The following is a 19,358-nucleotide window of genomic DNA, read 5'->3' as shown; positions in this document are numbered from 1 at the left end:
TGTGGAAGAAAGCAAAAAGTTTTATATTTTAGCAATTTTAATGGCATGTTTTAATGCCATTACATTAATGGCTCTACATTTTAACCTTGCACTGGGACCTGCAAATTATGTCCTATATAGTTGTACATGTAAAAAAATTATTGAGGCGTACACAAGATTTGTGTATGTACTTTGTACCTAAATAACAATCTACTTTGTGTATGCATATCTGTATTTAAGCTAAACAAAAATATTTTTAATGGGTATACGTTAAAATGCATTAGGAAAGGAACAGTGGGAAAAAAGAACTTCCATACTGAAACTAAGAAAAACAAATGAATGAATGAGGAAAAAAGAAAAAGGTCTTCTTTTCAGTAAAATGGCAACTAAGAAATATAGAAGGAATGATGGAGTTATAAAATCACAATTTTGCAGTCATAATAATAATAATAATGAAGCAGATAAGTATATCATGTGAAGCGAAAACCATCAATGGGTGAAGAATCGTCGGGGAAAATGTATCTTTCCAATCTCAGTGCATCTACCCACATATTACTTATCAATAACAAAGGAAAAAGGATAACTTTATAGAGAAGAAATCTGGCAGACACCATCTTAACCAAATGATCAAAATTAACATCACCAGTTTGTATGGCAAACTGACACCTGTGCCTCCTGATATGATGTACTGAGAAGGACACAGAATCACTTATGTGGTTTTCCCACCCAAAATTCATATCCTGAATCTAATAATGAGGACAAAATACAAGACCTAAGCCAAGGGACAGTCTGTAAAACAACTGACCAGTACTCTTCAAAAATGTCAACGTCATGAAAGACAAAAAAAAAAGAAAAAAGTTGAAAGAACTGTTCTAGATAAAAGGAGAGTAAAAATAATTGACAAGGACGTTCCTGGGACAATTTGCAACATATGAATATGGACTCTATATTAGCTGGTAATATTGTATTAATTTTAAATTTCATGAGTTTTAAAGCTGTACTGTGGGTATGTAAAAGAATGTTCTTTTTCTTGGGGGTTACATGCTGAAGTATTTGGGAGGGTATAATTATGTCCGCAAATTATTTTCAAACGGTTCTGCCAAAAAAAAAAAAAAAAAGGAACAATTATGACACTCTGAGTGCATGTGTATATATACATCGAGAGAGAAGGAAAATGCGGCAGATGCCACAGCTGGTGAATGTAGGTGATGGTATAATTTCATTGTTGTATTAGTTTTCTATTACTGCTGTAATGAATTACCACAAACTGAGTGGCTTAAAACAACACGAATTTATTATCTTACAGTTCCATGTAGGTCATATGTCTAATGCACGTGTCACTATGCTAAAATCAAGGTGTCGGCAAAGCGCCATTCCTTTCTGGAGGCTCTAGGGATGAAGCCAGTTTCTTGCCTTTTCCAGCCGCTAGAGGCCGCCCACTTCCTTGGCTCGTGGTCAGTCCCTTCCTCCATCTTCAAGGCCATAAATGCCGGGTTTAGTCTTTCTCACGTCATGTTACTCTGATACTGACTCTCCTTCTACCTACCTCCTCCACTTTTAAGGTCCCTTATAATTATATTAGGTCTACCCAATAAATAATCCAGGATAATCTATTTTAAGGTCAGCTGATTAGCAACCTTAATTCCATCTGCAACCTTAATTCCCTCTGACATATAGCATATTCATAGGTTCTGGGCATTGGGACATGGACATATTTTGGTGGGGGGAGGTTTTTTTCTGCCTACCACAGTTGTATTACTTCTTGTACCTTTTCTTTGGGTTTAATTTTTTCAGAATAGAAATCTAAAGAAAAACCTCTGTTAACGTAGAAAACCCTGAGAACTCTACAAAAAAAGCAACTAGAGTGAATAAATGAGTTTAGCAAGCTCATAGGACACAAGGCCAACAAACAAAAATCAATTCTATTTCTACATACTAGCAAAAACAATTGAAAATCGGAATTTTTAAAATACCATTTGCAATAGCATCAAAAAACGTTAAGTGCTTGGGAATAAATCTAAGAGAACGTGCAAGATTTGTACAACAAGAGCTGCAAAACATGGAGGAGATAAATTAAAGGAAACCTAAAGAAATGGAGACATATACCCTGTGCATCAATTGGGAGGCTCAACTCTGTTACGATGCCTCTTCCTCTCAAAATTCATGTACAGAGTCTATGCACCCCCACGCAAAGTCCCAGTGGGCTTTTCTATAGAAATTAACAAGCTGGTTCTAAAATCTATATGGAAAAGCAAAATAATTAGAATAGTCAAAACTATTTTGAAAAAGAATAGCAAAGTTGGAAGGCTCACACTACCACACTACCTGATTTCAAGACTTACTATAAAGCTATTTACCTTAAAACTAGCAATCAAGACAGTGTGGGATTGGCATAAGCATAGACATAAATAAACGGAAGGACGGAGAGCCCAGAAATAGACACACATATATATGATTGATTCATTTTTGACAAAGGTATCCTTAAAGAGCAGGAAACAGAAGCTTCTTATGAGCCAAAACCGTCCACCAAGGCCTGGTCTTCCCCGTGGGTAGTGAACGTCCCTTATCTGGGGGTATTTAAGAGGCTGGATAGTCTTTTGTCGTGCAGAGACTCTTCCTAAGTAATACAGATCTGGAAGTTCTCTGCCCTCTGAGATCCCTAAGGCTGCAAAGAGGCAGGGAAGCCGGCGCCGGCCGCTGTCCGCGGTGCTGAAAGCGCCCCGCTCACCAGATCCTAAGGGCCTCCCAATCTGGCGCTCTGGGTTAGCCACAACACCCAGGGACCCTGATTGTGCTTTGTTTTACGTTCTATGTTGATGCGTATTTTCCTATTTGTATGTACTATCAAATCTTTAAGGTTACGTTCTCTTTTATTAAGGAAATGTCAAACAAATACAAAATTAAAGAGTATATTATGATGAACTTCTATATCAATGTGTACCCATCACCCACTGTCAACGGATAGCAACTCAGGTTTCATCAGCTCTCACCCACCCCTCCCCACTCAGATTATTTTGAAGCAACTCATGTATTATATCACTTCTTTCACAAACATTTTGACACAGATCTCTAAAAGATAAGAACTCTTTGAAAATACATTCCCAATACATTAACACAACTAAAAAGCAATGATTATTTCTTAACATCACCAAATATCCAGCTAGTGTACATTCTCAGATTTATGGGTGGGATGCTAATCTCAGAGGGTTTGAGGTATCTGTGGATGCCTAACGTAGCCAGGATTTAGTGCTGGGGCAGAGGTCACCCACGAGCATCACGTGACCCCAGACACAGACTGGCACATACCAGCCTGCTTGCCACAGGTGACGTTAAGGAAGTCTGAGTCACAGGGTGACTGGCTCAGGCAGGTGGTCATACCCACAGGATGGCCCCTGAGGACACTAGTGCCCAGGGACTACAAGCTCCAACCACATTCCTGCCCAGACAGGTCTAGTTCAAGATCAGAATTTCCGCGGAAGAATCTTGAGCATCAATATTTCTACCCAGCATTCTAGTGTGCAGACAGGATGGAACCACAGCCTGACCTGGGCTAGAACTCTAGCTCTACCACTGACTTGCTGTGGGACCTGGGACAAGGCACGTCACAACTCTGAGCCTCAGATTCCTTGTCTGTTTAACTTGCTACCCCCAACCTGCCTCTGCACCTGCAGTCCCCACTCCTGGAATGGCTTTCCGCCAATCTAAATTCTAGGCTTCCGCACAGACTCAGTTCAGAAACCTATTCCTCTGTGGCTAATCCCCTCCTGGAATCATCTCTCTTCCCTCTGACCACAGTGGTATTAACTGTCTATGTTATGGGCTCAGAGCAGAGCTGGAGGCCCCTTAGAAGCCAACTAGTGGTTTTAAAGACAAAAAAATGAGGAATTGATCGAGGAAAGAACTCGCCCAGCATCGTAGAGCAGGCGCACAATGAAGCTGTGATGCTCCAGGGATCTTTCTGCTATCTGGAGCGCCCTTGGACATTTCCAGCTCTACCACTTACCAATGCACATAACCTCTCTGTGCCTCGGTTTCCTCACCCATAAAATGGGGGAGAATAATGCTTACCTCCCAGAGTTGCTGTGAGAATTAACTGAGATGATTGGCTTTGAAAACTGTAAGTGGTGTGCACGTGTGAGGGTTAGATTCCCTATTACCTCCACAGATACAGCAATAGAGGCATGTGAGCTCGTCGGGGCAGAGATCTGCCTCAGGCATCAGGACACACACAGCAGACAACTGGCATTCAGAAAGCCAGGGCGGGGGGCTTGCAGCCAGCCCAGAAACGTGGCTCAAGAATGGAGCCACGCGGCTCTACCAGGCCCCAGGGCCCTGAGAGGTCCTTGGCTGGGACCCCAGGAGAAAGAGGAGGGTGGTGGCCCCATGACTTTAGCACACATGATGGGACACCGTGGTGCAGGGTCCGGGAGGGCTCTGACATCATAAAGGTCCTGGCCCCCATCTCAGCTCCCCTGACTTTTGTCTGGACTCTCCCCCACCCAGGGTCAGTATGAGGCACCAGGGGAGCCCAGAGGTCCTCCTAGTCGGATGCCTAACACAAAGCAGAAGTGTAGCTAATGCACTATCACTCCCTGCTCTCCCTTTCTGAGCAGCAATCCCTACCACATGATGTAGTCTGCAAGGAGCGCTTAATTTTCTCAAGTAAATATTCCATATGCTGTTGTGTCCATTTTATACAGGGGGAAACTGAGGCTCTGACAGGTAAGGGGATTTCCCTAGGTCACTTCAACGCTAAGGTGCAGAGATGGGACTCAAACCTGAGTCGACCTGAATTCAGAACCCAGGATCCCTCCTCTGCTCTGTAACACCTCAGGGCTGTGTCAGGAGGCCGTAAAGGTAACACGTCAGGGAGCTCTGACCTGGATCAGCTCCTGGGCTGTCTGCTTTGTCAGCTGAACCATCTTTAGGCTAAAGGAAGAGCAAAGCACTGTTGGTGGATGGTGGCTCGGTGAAATCCACAGGGGTTGCTCAAACCAAGCTCATTCATTCTGAGGCCACATCAATAGGGTGCAGTGACCGGGAGGTGGGAGGTGAAAGGCAATTCAGGCCTGGCGCTGGTCATATCATATTGAGGGCAGGGCTGGACCCCATGTGCCTAGAGGGACTTGGACAAGCAAGGGGCTGGAGCCTACGGAGCAGACTGCCTGGGTTGGGGATGTCCCTGAGGAGTGGTCGTAAGGCATGGGCTGTTCTCCATGGGGAAGAACAGCCTCAGAGGGACCAGGTCACCACCTTTCCATCCCTGCCAGGCTGCCCCCAGGCAGAGGGTGCAGGCAGGGTCCACGGGCTCAAGAGTGCAGAGCTGGGATCAATGGGCAAAAGCCACATGAGACAACGTCTAAGAGCGAAATAAAAGAGAAAGCAGGAAAGTACGTATGAACTGTGAAGTACCATGAGCGATGCTTGTGAAAAGTCTCTGCAGTTTTCAAGCTGAGAATAGATGACCTTGACACATGAGCCACAAATAATAAAGACCAAAGAGAAGTTCTCAGAGTATTATAAGCAACTGAGATATTCAGCCAAGTAAGCCAGGAACATTTAACAACATGCAGCCGAGTGAAGGAGGATGATGGAGAGGAAGGTGGGATTCTCTCTCCCCATCTAAGACACAAAACAAAGCAATGGGGACAAAGGTGGCCCCAGGGCAAGCCCCAAAGAACTGACGAGAGAGGGGGTAATGAGGGGAGGCCTGATGCCCATGGGAATAGAGGCCTGTGTCCTTGATGGGGACAAAGGACAAGGGAGCAAGGATATACTCAGAGGCCTCCTGAGTCTCTAAATCCTTAATCTGGAGACCCACGTGGCCAGGCCTCCCTCTCCATTGGCAGAGGAAATCCCAAGCCCAGAACGTGGGAGTGGGGACAAAGCACACCAGCCCTGGTCAGAGAGCACCACCAGGGCCCGGAGATTACCTGACTCAAGGGAGGACAGCCCCCTTCCTGCTGCAGGGGTTCGTATCTGTGCCTGCCCCCATGCAGCTGACAGCAGGAGGGGGAAAAGGCCAGCTCAGGCCCCTCGGCTCGTGGAGACGGGTTGGGAGCTGGAGACCCTCCTGCAGGTCCTCACTCTCCGTCCCTCTCCTCTCTCCCTCTCACCTCCAGCCCCGCCCCCAGGCCCTCCTGGATACCACTCACTCTTCACTCACCTTCTTGTTTCTCTGCTCTCGACCCTCCAATGACTGCCCAATCCAAACCCCTTATCACGGCGATGGTGCCCTCCATGCCCCACCCACAGTGCACCCCATCACTCTCATGGTCCAGCCACACTGGCTGCTCGGTTTCTTGAACAGACCAACTTCATTCTCAACCCAGGGCCTTGGCCCTCACTGTTCCCTCTGCTCGTAAAGCTTTTCCCCAGCTCTCACTTCTCATCTCAGGTCTCACCTCAAATACCACCTCCTCCAAGAAGCCTTCCCAGACCACCTGGTCCCATGTTGCTCCTCCTGAAAACCTCCCCACCGTCATTCTCAGCCTCCTGTCTCCTCACAGCACTGCCACTCCTCGGGACGATCTTATTTTCCCATTTTCCCATTTGCTGTTTAGCATCTGCTCCTGCACCCAAACCAGAATGTAAGTTTTGTTTACAGCTGTGTCCCCAGAGCCTATAACTCATTAAGTGGAAGTCAAGTGCATGGATAAATATGTCTTGCTCACATATTTACCCCTTTGCTCCTTTTTCTCTCACACCCGCCTGCCTTTCTCCGCCCTCCCCACCCCTCCTCGGGCTGAACGTCTCTACAGAGCCTGGCCAGGGGCGCAGCGTGGGCTCTGCTCTGAGGACAGGAACAGCAGCCACTCCTAGGAGAGGCCCGAGGCGTGTGGTGCCCCAGCATCCTCTGTGCCCGAGAGGGGGAGGGGGCGGGGCGGGGCTGGAGGCACTGCTGCCCCCTAGCCCTCCCTGAGGAACAAGGGGCGGGGAGCGCTGTGTGGTGGCATCCCGGGGCCTTTGGAACCCTAGCAGAAGCACATGCAGCTGGGATTCTGAGAAGATTTTAACCCCTCTCTCTCCTCCCGCCCTCTCGTCTCCAGTCAGGGTTTCCCTGCCGATGGACCCAGAGGAAGTCAGAGGTCAAGGTTTCTAGAGTGACGTAGACCATGGGTCACCCCCGAGGGCTGGTGCAGGACAGAGAAAGGATGTGAGGGGAGGCACACCCCACCCCATCACTGCAACTTGCTCCCCAATCTGATATGAGCATGTAGCATTTTTCCATCTTCTGTGAAGTGCCCTGCAAGCAGCTCTACAGCGGCACCCAAAGCCCTCTTCTCAGGAGATTCTGCCCCCAGCGCCCCCATATGGAAATTCCAGAAGCAAGATGTGTGTCTCACTTCCCGCCTTCCTTTCTCCCACTGATGACACAGACGCAGGGTGACCTGGGCACATGGCGACCCGGGGTGGACTGAGGCTTCACCTTGCCCAGAAAAGAAGTACCTGGGGCCCCTGGAGCGGGGGCTACAGAAGGACTCGGGGGCCCTCTTCCAGCCCTTGGAGGCCACCTGCCCACAAGGCCTGGGACAAGAGTCTCTGTCCTCTCGGTCCTCCACGTGGCTGACAATTCCAGTGCCCATCCGGGGCTACGGGCCGGGCTCTGAGCTCAGGAGATGGGTCAGGACTCACGGACTCGGGGCAGATGTAGGCACAGGACCGGGGCCACGATGGAATTCAGGAGAGGCCAGTCACTCGGCTGGTCCAACTTGGTCTCCTCAGGCCTGACGGGCGGGTCTGGGCTCCTTGGCCAGGTCCTCGGGGGGAGCAGCCTCAGGCTGGAGGGGGCTGGTGACCAGCAGCTGCAGAGGAAGAGGAAGTCGGCGAATGTGGTTTTCAGAGCTTGGGCTTGGGTGAAGCCTGGATCTCTCTTCTCCCAGATCTTGCAATAAGCCCTTTTTCTGGCTGAGCGGGGATTGCAGAAAGGTTCCCGGGTGCCACTCCCTGGGAGCGCTGCACTGATTTCCACTGGGTGTGGGAGGACTGCCGGGGTCTCCAGCCAGAAGGGAGGGCAGGTCGGGGAGAGGCGGGCAGCCCCAACCCAGACCCCACACAGGGCCCGTGGAGATGTCTGGAAGGATGGCAGAAGGACCGGTGGGGACCTGGCAGAGCAGGGAGATCCACTCGTCCTCCGTGAGCTCAGGCCGTCTCTGTGAAGCAGGCAGAGTGACTCCCCCCAGACTGACCGATGCGACGGGTCAGCTGCTGCATCTAGCCCATCACAGGTCTGGCCCACAGCAGGGACCAAACACGTGTGCTGGGGGCTGCGCGGATGGATGGACAGGGAAACGGATGGTGTGACTGCCTGTCCAGGGTCCGGGGAAACAGCTGGCGCCTTCCCTTCCCAGCTCAGCCACTCCTGTTCTGCCCCGGTCTGCCCGTCTCACCTAGCCGGCCCGAGGAGCTGGTCCTTCGTCCTGGAATAGACTTTGAGGACCAAGTTCCTCAGCAAGCCCCGCATCCACCGCAGGTCGGCCGGCATGTCGGGCAGCCACGCCACCACCCTGGAGGGAGAGGCGGCCACAGCTTCGTCATCCGGCCAAGCCCAAGCGAGCAGCCCCACCAAGCCTACCCTCCCCACGGGTCCAGAGCAGAGCCGGGGGGCCCTGCAACGAGGCGCCAGGGCTAAAGGAAAGGAAAGGGAGTGTTGGCTCCACCGCAGAGCAGGTTGGACACACAGGCACCTGCAGAGGCCTGAGGGGGCGGGGACTGATCCCCCATGGATTCTGAACTTGGTGGAGGCCACTGGGCCCTTTGGGTCATCAACTCCACAGGGCACAAGTGGGAAGCCCAGGGGTGGAAAGGGCGGGGCTTTGGGGTCAGGCTGGCTTGGGATGCAGCCCGCTCCCCTGTTCATCAGCTGTGTGACCTGGTTGGGTCAGGGAACCTCTCTGGGCCTCAGTTTCTCACAGCCAAGTGAGGATCGTTACCTCACCTCCTCTGTGTTTCTGTCCCTTCCTCTCTCTCCTCCCCAGACCAGCCCCTGCCCTCCATCCTCCACGCCCCTTCATCCACTACCCTCTCGGCAGCCAGCAACTTCCTAGACACACATCTGACCTTGGTCCTCTCTTGCTCAGTGCCCTCCCATGGCTGCCGTGGCCACTCATGACCAGCAGAGGGCAGCATCATCCAGCCGTGGCTGAGGGGATACCCGGCCAGGCACCGTCTCAGACTTACTGGACACCGCAGGGCCTCCCCTCCCGATGTACTGCCCTTCAAGGGGCCTCTAAACCAGGGCCTCAAACTGGGCAGACAGCCAGTCCACAGGGTGTAGTGTCACAGTGGACTGTCCCCTCATTTGTTCTGGACCTTCTGCCTCTCTTATTGCAGCCTACACATTGAGATTGTAGGTTACAGAAAATACCAAATATGAATTTCCCTGCGGTCTGGGCGGGCCTCCCCATCAATGCTCATAAATGGATTTTTTTTTAACTGCAAAGGCTAGCACTTGCATTTATCCTTTTTGATTTCAACCTGTGGTTTCAGTCTAGAAGCTCTCAGCATAAGAAAAATTCATGTCAGCAGAAAGCTGTTTCCCAGGTTTGGGTCACCAGCAATTTAGACAGCAGGGATGACCTAGTCATTAACTCAGCATGGAGCAGGACAGAGACTTGTGGCTCACTGTCATAGACCTTCTTGTAGGAAATAGAGAAGTTTTACAAATACAGATCTCTCCATGACACTTTCCTGCCCAAACCCTTCACTGCCTTCATGCAACCATCAGGATAAAGACCACACCCCTCACCTGGCTACAGACTCCTGCCTGTCCAGCCCTTGCCAGCCTCCTCAGCCCCACCTTGTACACACTCCACATTTTGGCCCCAGCCACAGCAGCCCCCCTTTCTGTTCCTCAGATGAGACTTACTCCCTTCTGCCTTCTGCCCCAGGACCTTTGCACACGCTCTTTCATCCATCTGGAACACTTTTCCCTTCCTTCTTTGCCTAGAGGACTCTTACTCATCCTTCAGATGATAGCTCAGAAGATATCTCCCCTAGGTAACCTTTCCTGGCCAGATAGTCTCTCTTGTGAACTGTCCCAGTTCACAGCCAGTGTAGACCTCTCCTAGGAATCCACAGCCAGGGTAGACCTCTCTAGGTATCCCTAGGCACAGCTGGAGTGCACAGGTGAATGTGTGATGATCGGTAGGCTGTGAGCTCCACAAGGCCAGGGACTGGGTGTGAGTCAGTGCTGCCTCCCAGCCCCCAGCCCAGACTCGGCCCTTGGTAAACCCTCAATAGCTATTGATGGAATGAATGAACAAACAATGCAGAGTGACCCATTAACCAGCAGAGTTAGAACCGTTAGTGAGGGCCTGACTACAGCCAATCTGCCCTGCAAAGGCCTCGTTTTGTAGAAAAGGAATCTGAGGCCCAGAGAGGTCAAGATACCTGGCCTGGGCCACACAGTTAATCTGAGGCAGACCAGCCCCTAGAGTTATCCTCAGAAACATCACATTTTCTCTGAGGCTCTGACAGGTGCAACAGTGGGCCAAAGATCCGCGAGGCAGGAGGGGCCAGGCACTGACCGGGCGGCCCTGTTTCCAATGGATTGATGGGTCACAGCTGCTACCCCGCCTTCCCATCAGTCCGGTCCTGCAGAGGAGACCACCAGACTCCTCGGGGTCATGCAGCCAACAGCAGGCAGCGTCGGGACACCAGCCGGGCTCTGCCTCCGCAGTGTTCTGGCCGCCCTTCCTGCCATGGGCACTGGTCTCAACGAGCCAGGCCCTTCCCAGGACCCCTGGCTGGGCCTCACCTTCTGCTCCGGAAGTAGACATACTCAAAGGGCCGTGTGCAAGGTACGTTAGCGTCCACCCAGGGCCCGCCTGGCAGAAGGAAGCCCAGGTGCGGGAGTCCCTCAGACAGGCTTTCTTCAGCGCTACAGGAGAGGCCGTGGTGGCCCAGCCCTCCCCCCAGCCACCCCCTCAAGGTCACCCTTAAGGAAGATAGCCCGAGCCCCTCTCTACCTCGCACAGGCCATGAAGGACACCCCACCCTCAGCCGGTCTGCAGAGGAAGCAGCTGCATTTATGGAACCCCCACCAGGCTCCTTGTTATTCTTGAAATGACAGTGTGCGCCCCTTTCACAGATGAGCAGACTGAAACTCAGAGTGGAGAAGGGACTCGCCCAAGCCCATTGCCGGGGAGTGGCAGGGCCAGGATGGACCCGAGGCCTGTCAGGCTCCCCACGCTGCTTCCATCTCTCCCGCCCCTCTGGAAAGTCTGCTGTGGCCCCCAGGGTGGGACAAGTGTCCTCCCGTACTTCCCTGGCTAACAGCAACACATCAGCGGTATTAATAACAGCAGCTGTGACCACGTGACCACTTCCCGAGCCCCCAGCCCCTTAACGGACCAGAGTGGAAGGGCCCGGCATCCTGGCCGGGGCAGAGCCGGAGCCCGAATCCCGGCCTCCAGACCACGGCTCGGCCACGCACACACCACCAGCCTCGACTCAGGGTTCACGAACAACAGTCCCAGGACCCGGCACCCCGTTACCTGCCCTGTGGCCTAGGACGAGTCCCTTCCTGTTCCTGAGCCTAGGTCACCTCCTCTGAAAAATGGGAACACGGGCAGGACCTAGCTCCCTGGGGAAGGGGAGGATCAAGGGATGTGTGTAAGGGCGGGGCCTGCGGGGTCGGTCTCAGTTCCTGAGAGGCTTTCTGGTGCCCCCATGTGGCTGCAGAGGCACTGCCAGAGTCTCAGAGCCCCAAGCTTGGGCCTCAGGGGCTCAGCGCAGATCCAGGCCCCCTTCTGCGTGCCCTGTGTGGTGTCCTGCGCAGAAAGAGATGCCCTCCTTATCCCCTTGCCCACCCCCTTGTTCCTGCTCTGGCCTCGACCACCATCATCTCTCCACCCAGCCTCCCACCGTGTCAGCCTGTCCCCTCCTGGCTAAGTACAGCAAACACTAGACCCAGAGTTCAGAGCAGTAGCGAACTCTGCAAAGGAGGAGTCGCCCCCCACCCCGGGGGCTCTCCATCTCTCTCCTCCTGCAGCTTTCAAGGCCGCCTGCCCCACCCTCCCAGCCTCCCCAGGCTCATCTCTGCTACCCCACCCCTCCCTCAGCCACAGGGGCCTCCAACTCTCCCCCACCAAACCCAGGACATTTGCACCTGCTGTGCCTGCTACCTGGATGCTCACCTTCCCCCTCTTTTGCTTGGCCAACTCCTCCTTTCAAGTCTCACTTAGATGCCACTCAAACTCCCACTCCCACCACCATTACATGTGCCTATCCTTTCCTGTTGAGGCAATTGTGACCTTTAGGTCACGGAGCAAGAGAGCTGACTAAATGGTTTGTTAGCTGTGTGGCCTTGGGCAAGTCACTTAAGCTCTCTGTGCTATGGTTTCCTCAACTGTCCAATGGGGACAATTCAGTACCATCCTCAGAGAATTATTGGGGGGGGGTGAAATGAGTCCATCTCCATCTGGAGAGTCCAGAACCTTCTGTGTGTGCCTCTCCTCTGTCCCTCAGCACCTCTTGTCCTTCCCTGGGCAGTGGGCAAAGACCTGGCTTTCTCAGACACAGGCATGTGCTCGAATCCCCCAACTGCAGGCTCTGAGACCTTGGTGAGCCCCTTCCCCTCTCTGAGCTTCAGTTTCCTCATCAGTGAAATGGGCTAAGGAAAACGGGCCCCCAGTTGTGGTGAGGAGTGAAGGGGGCAACATGAAAGGAGCCCCAGCACCACGCCTAGCACTTAGATTGTCGATAAATGAGTCCTGTCCTCTTTCAGACCACGAGCACCTTCAGGGCAGGGTCCCTGGCCCTGGGCCCCTGCGTGCAGGGCACCTGGTAGGTGAGCGAGTATAGGACGGGAGGGGCAGTAGCAGCCTCCAGCTCTGGGGAGAGCTGCTCAAAGTCGAGCACATCCCTGACCAGCACATTGGGCACTGGCCTCTGTCACAGGCAGCATCCCGGGTCCCATCAGTTGGGGCTGGGGGCTCCTTAGATACCAACGTCCACAGCACTGGCTCCTTGGTGAGTCCTGGATCGGGGAGAGGAGGGATACAACAGGTCAGCACATCTGGAGCCTCCCGGTGACAGTGGCCTCCCCAGCTCTGGGGACCCGGTTGCCACAGGAGGGATGGACCCGTGGCTTGTCCTGAATGACTTCGTCCTGTGCTCCCCGGCCCTGCCCTGCCCCCGATTCCTACGCACCTGCTAGTGGTTAACAGACCCCAGGCCCTGAAGACTCAGCCCAAGGTTCAGATCCTGTGGTCACCACCTGCTCTAGCTCTGTGACCTAACAGCTCCATGCTTGGTTTCCCTCCCTGGGAAAGGGGGAAATTAAGACCTGCTGCATACGGCTGTTCCGAGAATTAGATGTGATAAATATGTAAAGCTCAAGCCCAGGTCTGGGCACATATTATGTGCTCAGTAAATGCTTCCAGCTGCTGTGTGTTTGGGGCTGTAGAGTAGGGGTCAGGGCAAGGGTTCTGGAGCCAGACGGCCTGAGTTCAAATCTCAGTTCTTCCACTTTGAAGAGCATTGCCCTGTGGGATGACATCCAAGCTCTCCAGCTAAGAAAACCTCTCTGGCCCACCCAGTGCTCTGTCACTCACACACACACGCGCGCGCTCTCCTGCAGCCCCACTGAGGTATGTGCCCTCAAGGTACCAAGCTCTGTTCCTTTGCCCTTGCCCTTCTTCCCTCTGCCTAGAGTGCCCTCTTCCTTTCCATCCTCAATCTCTCTATAGTCTTCATCACTAGTTAAAACCCAGCTTATATGTCACCACCTCCAGGAAGCCCTCCTTGCCCACCTAACCCATTGGGCTGGGTTAGGTGCCCCCGCTGGGCTCCCATGGCCCTGAGCATCCCTCCATCACCCTGGGGAAATGCTCTCTCTGGATCTGTCTCCCTCGCACCAGGTGGTGGGCAGCTTGAGAGTAGGACACATGTGTGATTCCTCTCTGTGTCCCCAGCTCAGGCCAAACATAGAGCAGACGCTGAGGAAGAGAATGAGTGAGCCGAGGTCGCTAAAAACTCAAACAGCTGAAACACGGGATTCACCTGGCACTCATGTGGGGGGCGATCCCCAGCTACTGTGGAGGCTGCCACCTACCGCGTCTCTCCAGGAACCTCAGGGCGTCCAGGTAGCCTTGTCTGCAGTTGTCGGCCACTCCCTGCCAACACACAGGTCAGGGTGGGATGGGGAAGGCCTGGACCTGCCCCTCGAGTTGGTGGTCACAGGCCAGAGACTCATCTTCAACTGCAAGTGATCCCAGGGCAGCCTATGCTTCCCAAGAGACCCCTCAGCAGGGCTCAAGGACCCTGAGGGTCCCTGCCCAGCACTGGGCAGAGAGGGTCCCAGGACCTCAGGTGGAGCAGATCTGCTTGAGTGGCCTTCTTCCCCGCAGCCTCGTTCACTTTCTGGCTCTGAGACTCCCTGGCTGCTCCAGACGCTACTCTCTGGCCTCAGTTCCATCCCCTGAGAAATAGGCCTAGCCAGAGATTCCTGGTTCCCTGAAGATCAGTACATGGTGATTCCCTTTGCCCTTTGATGCTCACTGCCAGAACTGCCAGGACCAGCCTGAGACGGCAGAGGGGTGCCGGGGCCCAGCCCTGTGTGTCTCAGACAGAGCCCCACTCGTGGGGGAAAAGTACCCGCAGGTCCAGGAAGGAGCTCTGCCTTCCCTTTCTGTGTGACCTCCAGACGTCCACACTGTCTTTCTGAGAGCCTTGCCTTCCTTGTCTATAAAATAGGCCTGAGATTTTCTGTCCACCCCACGGGCGTAGGGAGGATCAGCTTAAATGAACAGGACCTTGTTTCATAAATTACAAAATACTGCAGGACCATAAGAGGTGTGAAGGAATAGGGGAGGGCCAGGATGTGATTGGGGTGGAGGAACGTGTGATGACGGTAAACTGTTGGCAAGAAATACTTCCAGAAGTACCAAGGGGCAAAAAGCAGGAAATGTGGGTCTACTGTCCATCGTTTTCTGTGCTTGTGCCTTGCCACCATACAGAGGGTCAATGTGGCCACTGTCTAGGGCAGCATTTAAGAACGTGGGTCTGGGCTAGCTGAGGATTTGAAGCCTGGCTCTGCTGCTTCCAGGCTGTGTGACTTTGAAGAAGTTGCTTAACCTCTCTGAGCCTTGGTATCCTCCCCCAAGAGACTGAGGTGACAACAGTACCTTGTCACAGAGCCTGACCCAGAAGAGCATCGGCAGAGGCCTGGCTTAAACCGAAGTTCAGCAGAGCTGGCCTTGGTGCACTGCCTTGAAGTGGGGGACGAGTAAGGATACAACTGGAGCCCAGGCTGAGTTCAAGGGCTTGGCTGTGAGACTCAGGACATGTCCTGACTGCCCTGAGGCTGTGAGCCCTCTCTCTGGGCTCAGGGGCACAGAGTCTGACTCAAGGGGGCACTAGATCACAGCCAAACCTCTAACACCTTCAAGGCCGTTCACGGGGTCCCGACCTACCTCGGGGCTGGAGGTGACCCCCAGGAAGAAGTTCTTGGTGCAGATCTGGAAGGTGGCATTGAAGGCGTTCAGCTCATGCATGCTGGCCAAGCTGCTCTGGGGGCAGATGTCCACTGTCCCGTGGAAGGGAGACACGGTGATGGTGGAGGGGGAGTCCACAAAGGGCAAGTCGTTGCTCAGAGCGCCGTCGATGTAGCGCTGCAGTTCAGGAGGCCGTGCTGCTCTCAGGGTGCCCTCCGCCCACACAGCCCCGAAGCCACCCCAGGAAACAGGCTGCAGCCAGTCACCTCTAGCTGCCCCAAACCACTGGGTGGACCCCAGTCCAGGATGCTCTGAGCACCCCGGGAGCAGTGGGGGGAGGGGCCCTGGCACACAGTAAGCCTTCCAGGAGCACTGTTTTCTCCACCCACACACCTCTCAGCAGTAGGGACCCGGGCGGCCCAGAGCACAAGGCAGGGCCCGGTCATCGAGCCCCCGAAGCGCACTTACCTCCCCTCTGAACTCGGGGGGGAAATCATCCCACAGTAGAAAGGGAAGGATAAGGTGCAGACCAAGGCCTGGGGAAAAAAGTCAGTGGCAACACAATTGTTCAGAACCTGCCCTGGGCGTGGTGTCTAACCCGAGAGCAGCCTGCGCCGGTGGGTGTCAGGAGTGCTGTGTCCAGGGAGGGGGGCTGAGGGCCAGGGAGGCGTCGCCACATCCCAGCCGAGTTCTCAAAGTTAAGAAGGGATCTGAGGGACTTTCCTGGCTGTCCAGTGGTTAGAGCTCCACACGTCCACTGCTGGGGGCACAGGTTCGATCCCTGGTGGGGGAAGGAAGATCTCGGAAGCCGTGAGGCACAGCAAAAAAAAAAAAAGGGGGGGGGATTTGAACACAGGTTCATCTTGACACCCGCCCTCCTCTTCCTACTGACAGGACCCTTGCTGACTCAGGACTGCTGCAGAAACCTTTCCCCCAAGGACAGACAGGCATCAAGTACCATTTCTCCTTCAACCAACATCCAGGAATTCCCCACCGAGAATCTAGTTATGTCTCCCAAAGTGCGTTCCCTGGACACTGGTCCTACCACGGGTACCTCAAACAAGAAATCCTGATTCTCTCCCCACTTGGAAAACATTGTCTACTCTTCCCAGTAGAGGCTCTGACAAGTCCTGCAGTGAAAAAGATGCTTAACAGAGACCCTGACGCTAGTGACTAGTGACGTTTGGGGCTGGAGAATTCTCTGTTGGGGGAAGGGCCACTGTCCTGTGCATTGCAGGATGTTTAGCAACCATCCCTGGTCTGTATCCTCTAGATGCCAGTACTTTGTGCCCATGTGCACGTCCTGGGGATGGGCCAGGATCTTCCAGGAGCATTTCACCCAGGACCCAAGACCCAGATTTGACAAGTGGTTGCCAGCCTACTTGGGTTCTGGAGTGGGCTCTGCCATTGAGGCTTGGGACAAGTCACTGCCTCTCTCTGGGCCTCAGTCTCCCCACCTGTAAGTCGGGGAAATTGAGCTACATCATAGACCTCAACCTTTTCAAGAATGAGGGTCTCACTTCACACACACACCTGGGGAGTCGCCTGGCAATTGTCGTTTTAGCATCCACTGATGGAGAAAATACCGAACGACCAAGAGCTGCTGTGAATTCAGCAACACTTGGGTAAAGGTGAGCAGTGTATTGGTCACAACAAATACTGGAAGATGCGTGTCCCTGTGTGTCCAAAGCGATCTGTTTACCTCCATCACAGGCTTGCATGGTGTGGACCCAGGTCTGGGGCCTCCACCAGTTCCCTTCCATGTGCCCAATGCCCAGCATGGAGCCTGGGCACAGCAGGTCCTGACTAAGTCCAGAGGCAACAGGGCCGTGGGCCCGGGGGGCAGGCATAGGGACCAGAGAGTCCACCCAAGTCCCACTTTAAGAAGTCCAGGAGAATGATTTGCACAGAGTATTTATAAAAAGACTTCAGAAGACCAGCTCTGAGGCTTTGCCTGTAAGACATTGGAGTCCGAGCTATTCCGGACAAATGGGACTTGAGGGGCCGGCAGCGCTGTCCAAAGGCCCCCACTGCTCGGTGTGTGCAGGCCGGAGGGACAGACAGAGACCAGCAGAGGCCCATGGAGAAGCGGGCAGGGGCTGGGATGGCTCCCCAGGCCTCCTTCAGGACACAGGGTCCAACCTCCTTATTTGTCCTCAGGAGACCAAGGGTGGAAGGTCCCCCCTCGGGTGCCTTTCCAGGGCCAGGCACTGAGCAAAGTCTTTTCCCATGCAGCCCCCAATCCTATGAGGCAGGATTATTATACCTTTTCACAGATGAAGGGACTGGAGCCCAGAGATGCCAGGGGGCTTGCCCAAGTAACACAGCCAGTTAGGGCCAAGCTGGGCCAGGGGGCTGGGCCTCCAGGCCTGGGCTGCCCCCAAAATGCTGCCCTAATCCTGCAAGGGAAGAGGGGACCAACTCTTCACAGCATCACCTAGACTCGGCCCCCAAAAGGGGGGAAACCAGCCCTGGGGTGACCCTGCTAACAGGTCAGCCTCAGGGGGCCCGGGACTGTCCGGTGAGCAGGGCAGGTCCCCACATGACAGCCCTGGGACGGGGAGGACTTCTGAGTGCGGTGACCCAGAGCTTCAGCCTGCACTCCCACCCCCAACCAAGCCCACTCTTAGGGTGCCAGGTGCCACTGCTTCTCGTCACATAGCTGGGGCGCTGACCACACTTCCATACCCCAGCCCCAGCCTTGAGGAGGGGCCAGGAGCAGCTACCTGACCCTGCCCCCCACCCAAGATGGAACAAAGGGAACTCCTGGCCCGGGGAACTCCCCTGAGACGAGAGCTGGGGCTCTGAGTGGACAGTAACACCCATTTGATAGATCTAAGCACCAAAGCCAAACTTCCTTCCTTCCTTTATCTCTTGTGCCCCACCTCCATCCAAAAAGACTGTATGGGGGAATTCCCTAGTGGGCCAGTGGTTAAGACTCTGAGCTCTCACTGCTAAGGTCCCGGGTTCAATCCCTGGTCCAGGAACTAAGATCCCACAAGCCACATAGCGTGGCTGGGAAGAAAAAAAAAAAGCGACTTATGAGGACTTGTAAAATATATCCACGATGTGATTTTTTTTTTTTTTTTTGATGAAAGAAATGGGGACAAGGGCAAGTACTGGAGGTGAAATTGAGGCTGCTGATGAGATACAGCAGCAGACGGGGTGTCTGAGCTTCATCCTGAGAGAGCAGGAGGGTGTCTTAGATGGAATCTCGAAGGCAAAACCCAGAAATGTGAACACTGAGTGGCTGCAGTCTTGGGGTCTCTTGGGGAAGCCTAGGCTGGCCCAGACCCAGCACCCTTTTCCCTGCACCCTGCCCTTCCCTCACTGTGTTCACCCCCGAAAGGGAACCAGTCAGGGAAGGCTGCCTGGAGAAGGGCTTAGCGCAGGGCCTTGAAGGGAGGGAGCATGGTGGGAGGCAGAGATTCAAGAGGGACTTTCTAGAGCGAAGGCACAGAGGTGGGAAAGCGTAAGGTGTGTCCGGGACTCAGTGAGGGGCCCTTGGGATGGGCCAGAGGGCGTGGAGGGCAGTGATTCCAGATGAGGCTGCTGAGGCCAGTGGGGCTTTAGTGGGGAGGACAAGAGTGGACAGGGGTCTGGGCAGAGAGCATGGGTGTCAGCAGCGGGGCCCAGGCTGTGTCAGAACAGATGACAGTCGGGCCTCACTCGCACAGGTTTGCCCTCTGGGACTCAAGGCCCAAGGCTCCAGGAAGGTATCCGCGGCAGCTGATGGCCAGGCTCAGCTTCCTGGGCTTCCCCTCTGGCTCCAGCCTCCCTCACCCTGAGCGGAATGCGGGCGGGTCCGGGTGGAAGGCCGGGCTCAGCAGGGCTGCGCGTGCACTGCCCCCCTGGGAGCTTGTTTCTGCATCTGTGGAAAGGGAATAGCAATGCTGCCTTCAACTGGCCAGTGCCTGTTTATGAAAGATGGTGAGGTCA

General features: G+C 54.0%; 1 protein-coding gene across 1 annotated transcript; it reads right to left on the bottom strand.

Moving 5' to 3' along the window:
* Nucleotides 1–7,603: 7,603 nt before the first annotated feature.
* PNPLA5 (patatin like phospholipase domain containing 5) lies at nt 7,604–17,127 on the bottom strand. The gene is given in 11 exon segments (XM_032645420.1): nt 7,604–7,784; nt 8,370–8,486; nt 10,739–10,784; nt 10,787–10,863; nt 12,806–12,872; nt 12,875–12,961; nt 14,039–14,095; nt 15,395–15,596; nt 15,888–15,908; nt 15,911–15,955; nt 17,122–17,127. Coding segments are annotated over 11 exon segments (906 nt in total).
* Between the last annotated feature and the right edge of the window lie 2,231 nt (nt 17,128–19,358).

Source organism: Phocoena sinus, chromosome 10, assembly GCF_008692025.1.
Source record: "Phocoena sinus isolate mPhoSin1 chromosome 10, mPhoSin1.pri, whole genome shotgun sequence".
NCBI lineage: Eukaryota > Metazoa > Chordata > Mammalia > Artiodactyla > Phocoenidae > Phocoena > Phocoena sinus.
Note: the sequence above shows the minus strand (reverse complement) of the source record. Positions and strands in the feature narration are given on the sequence as shown.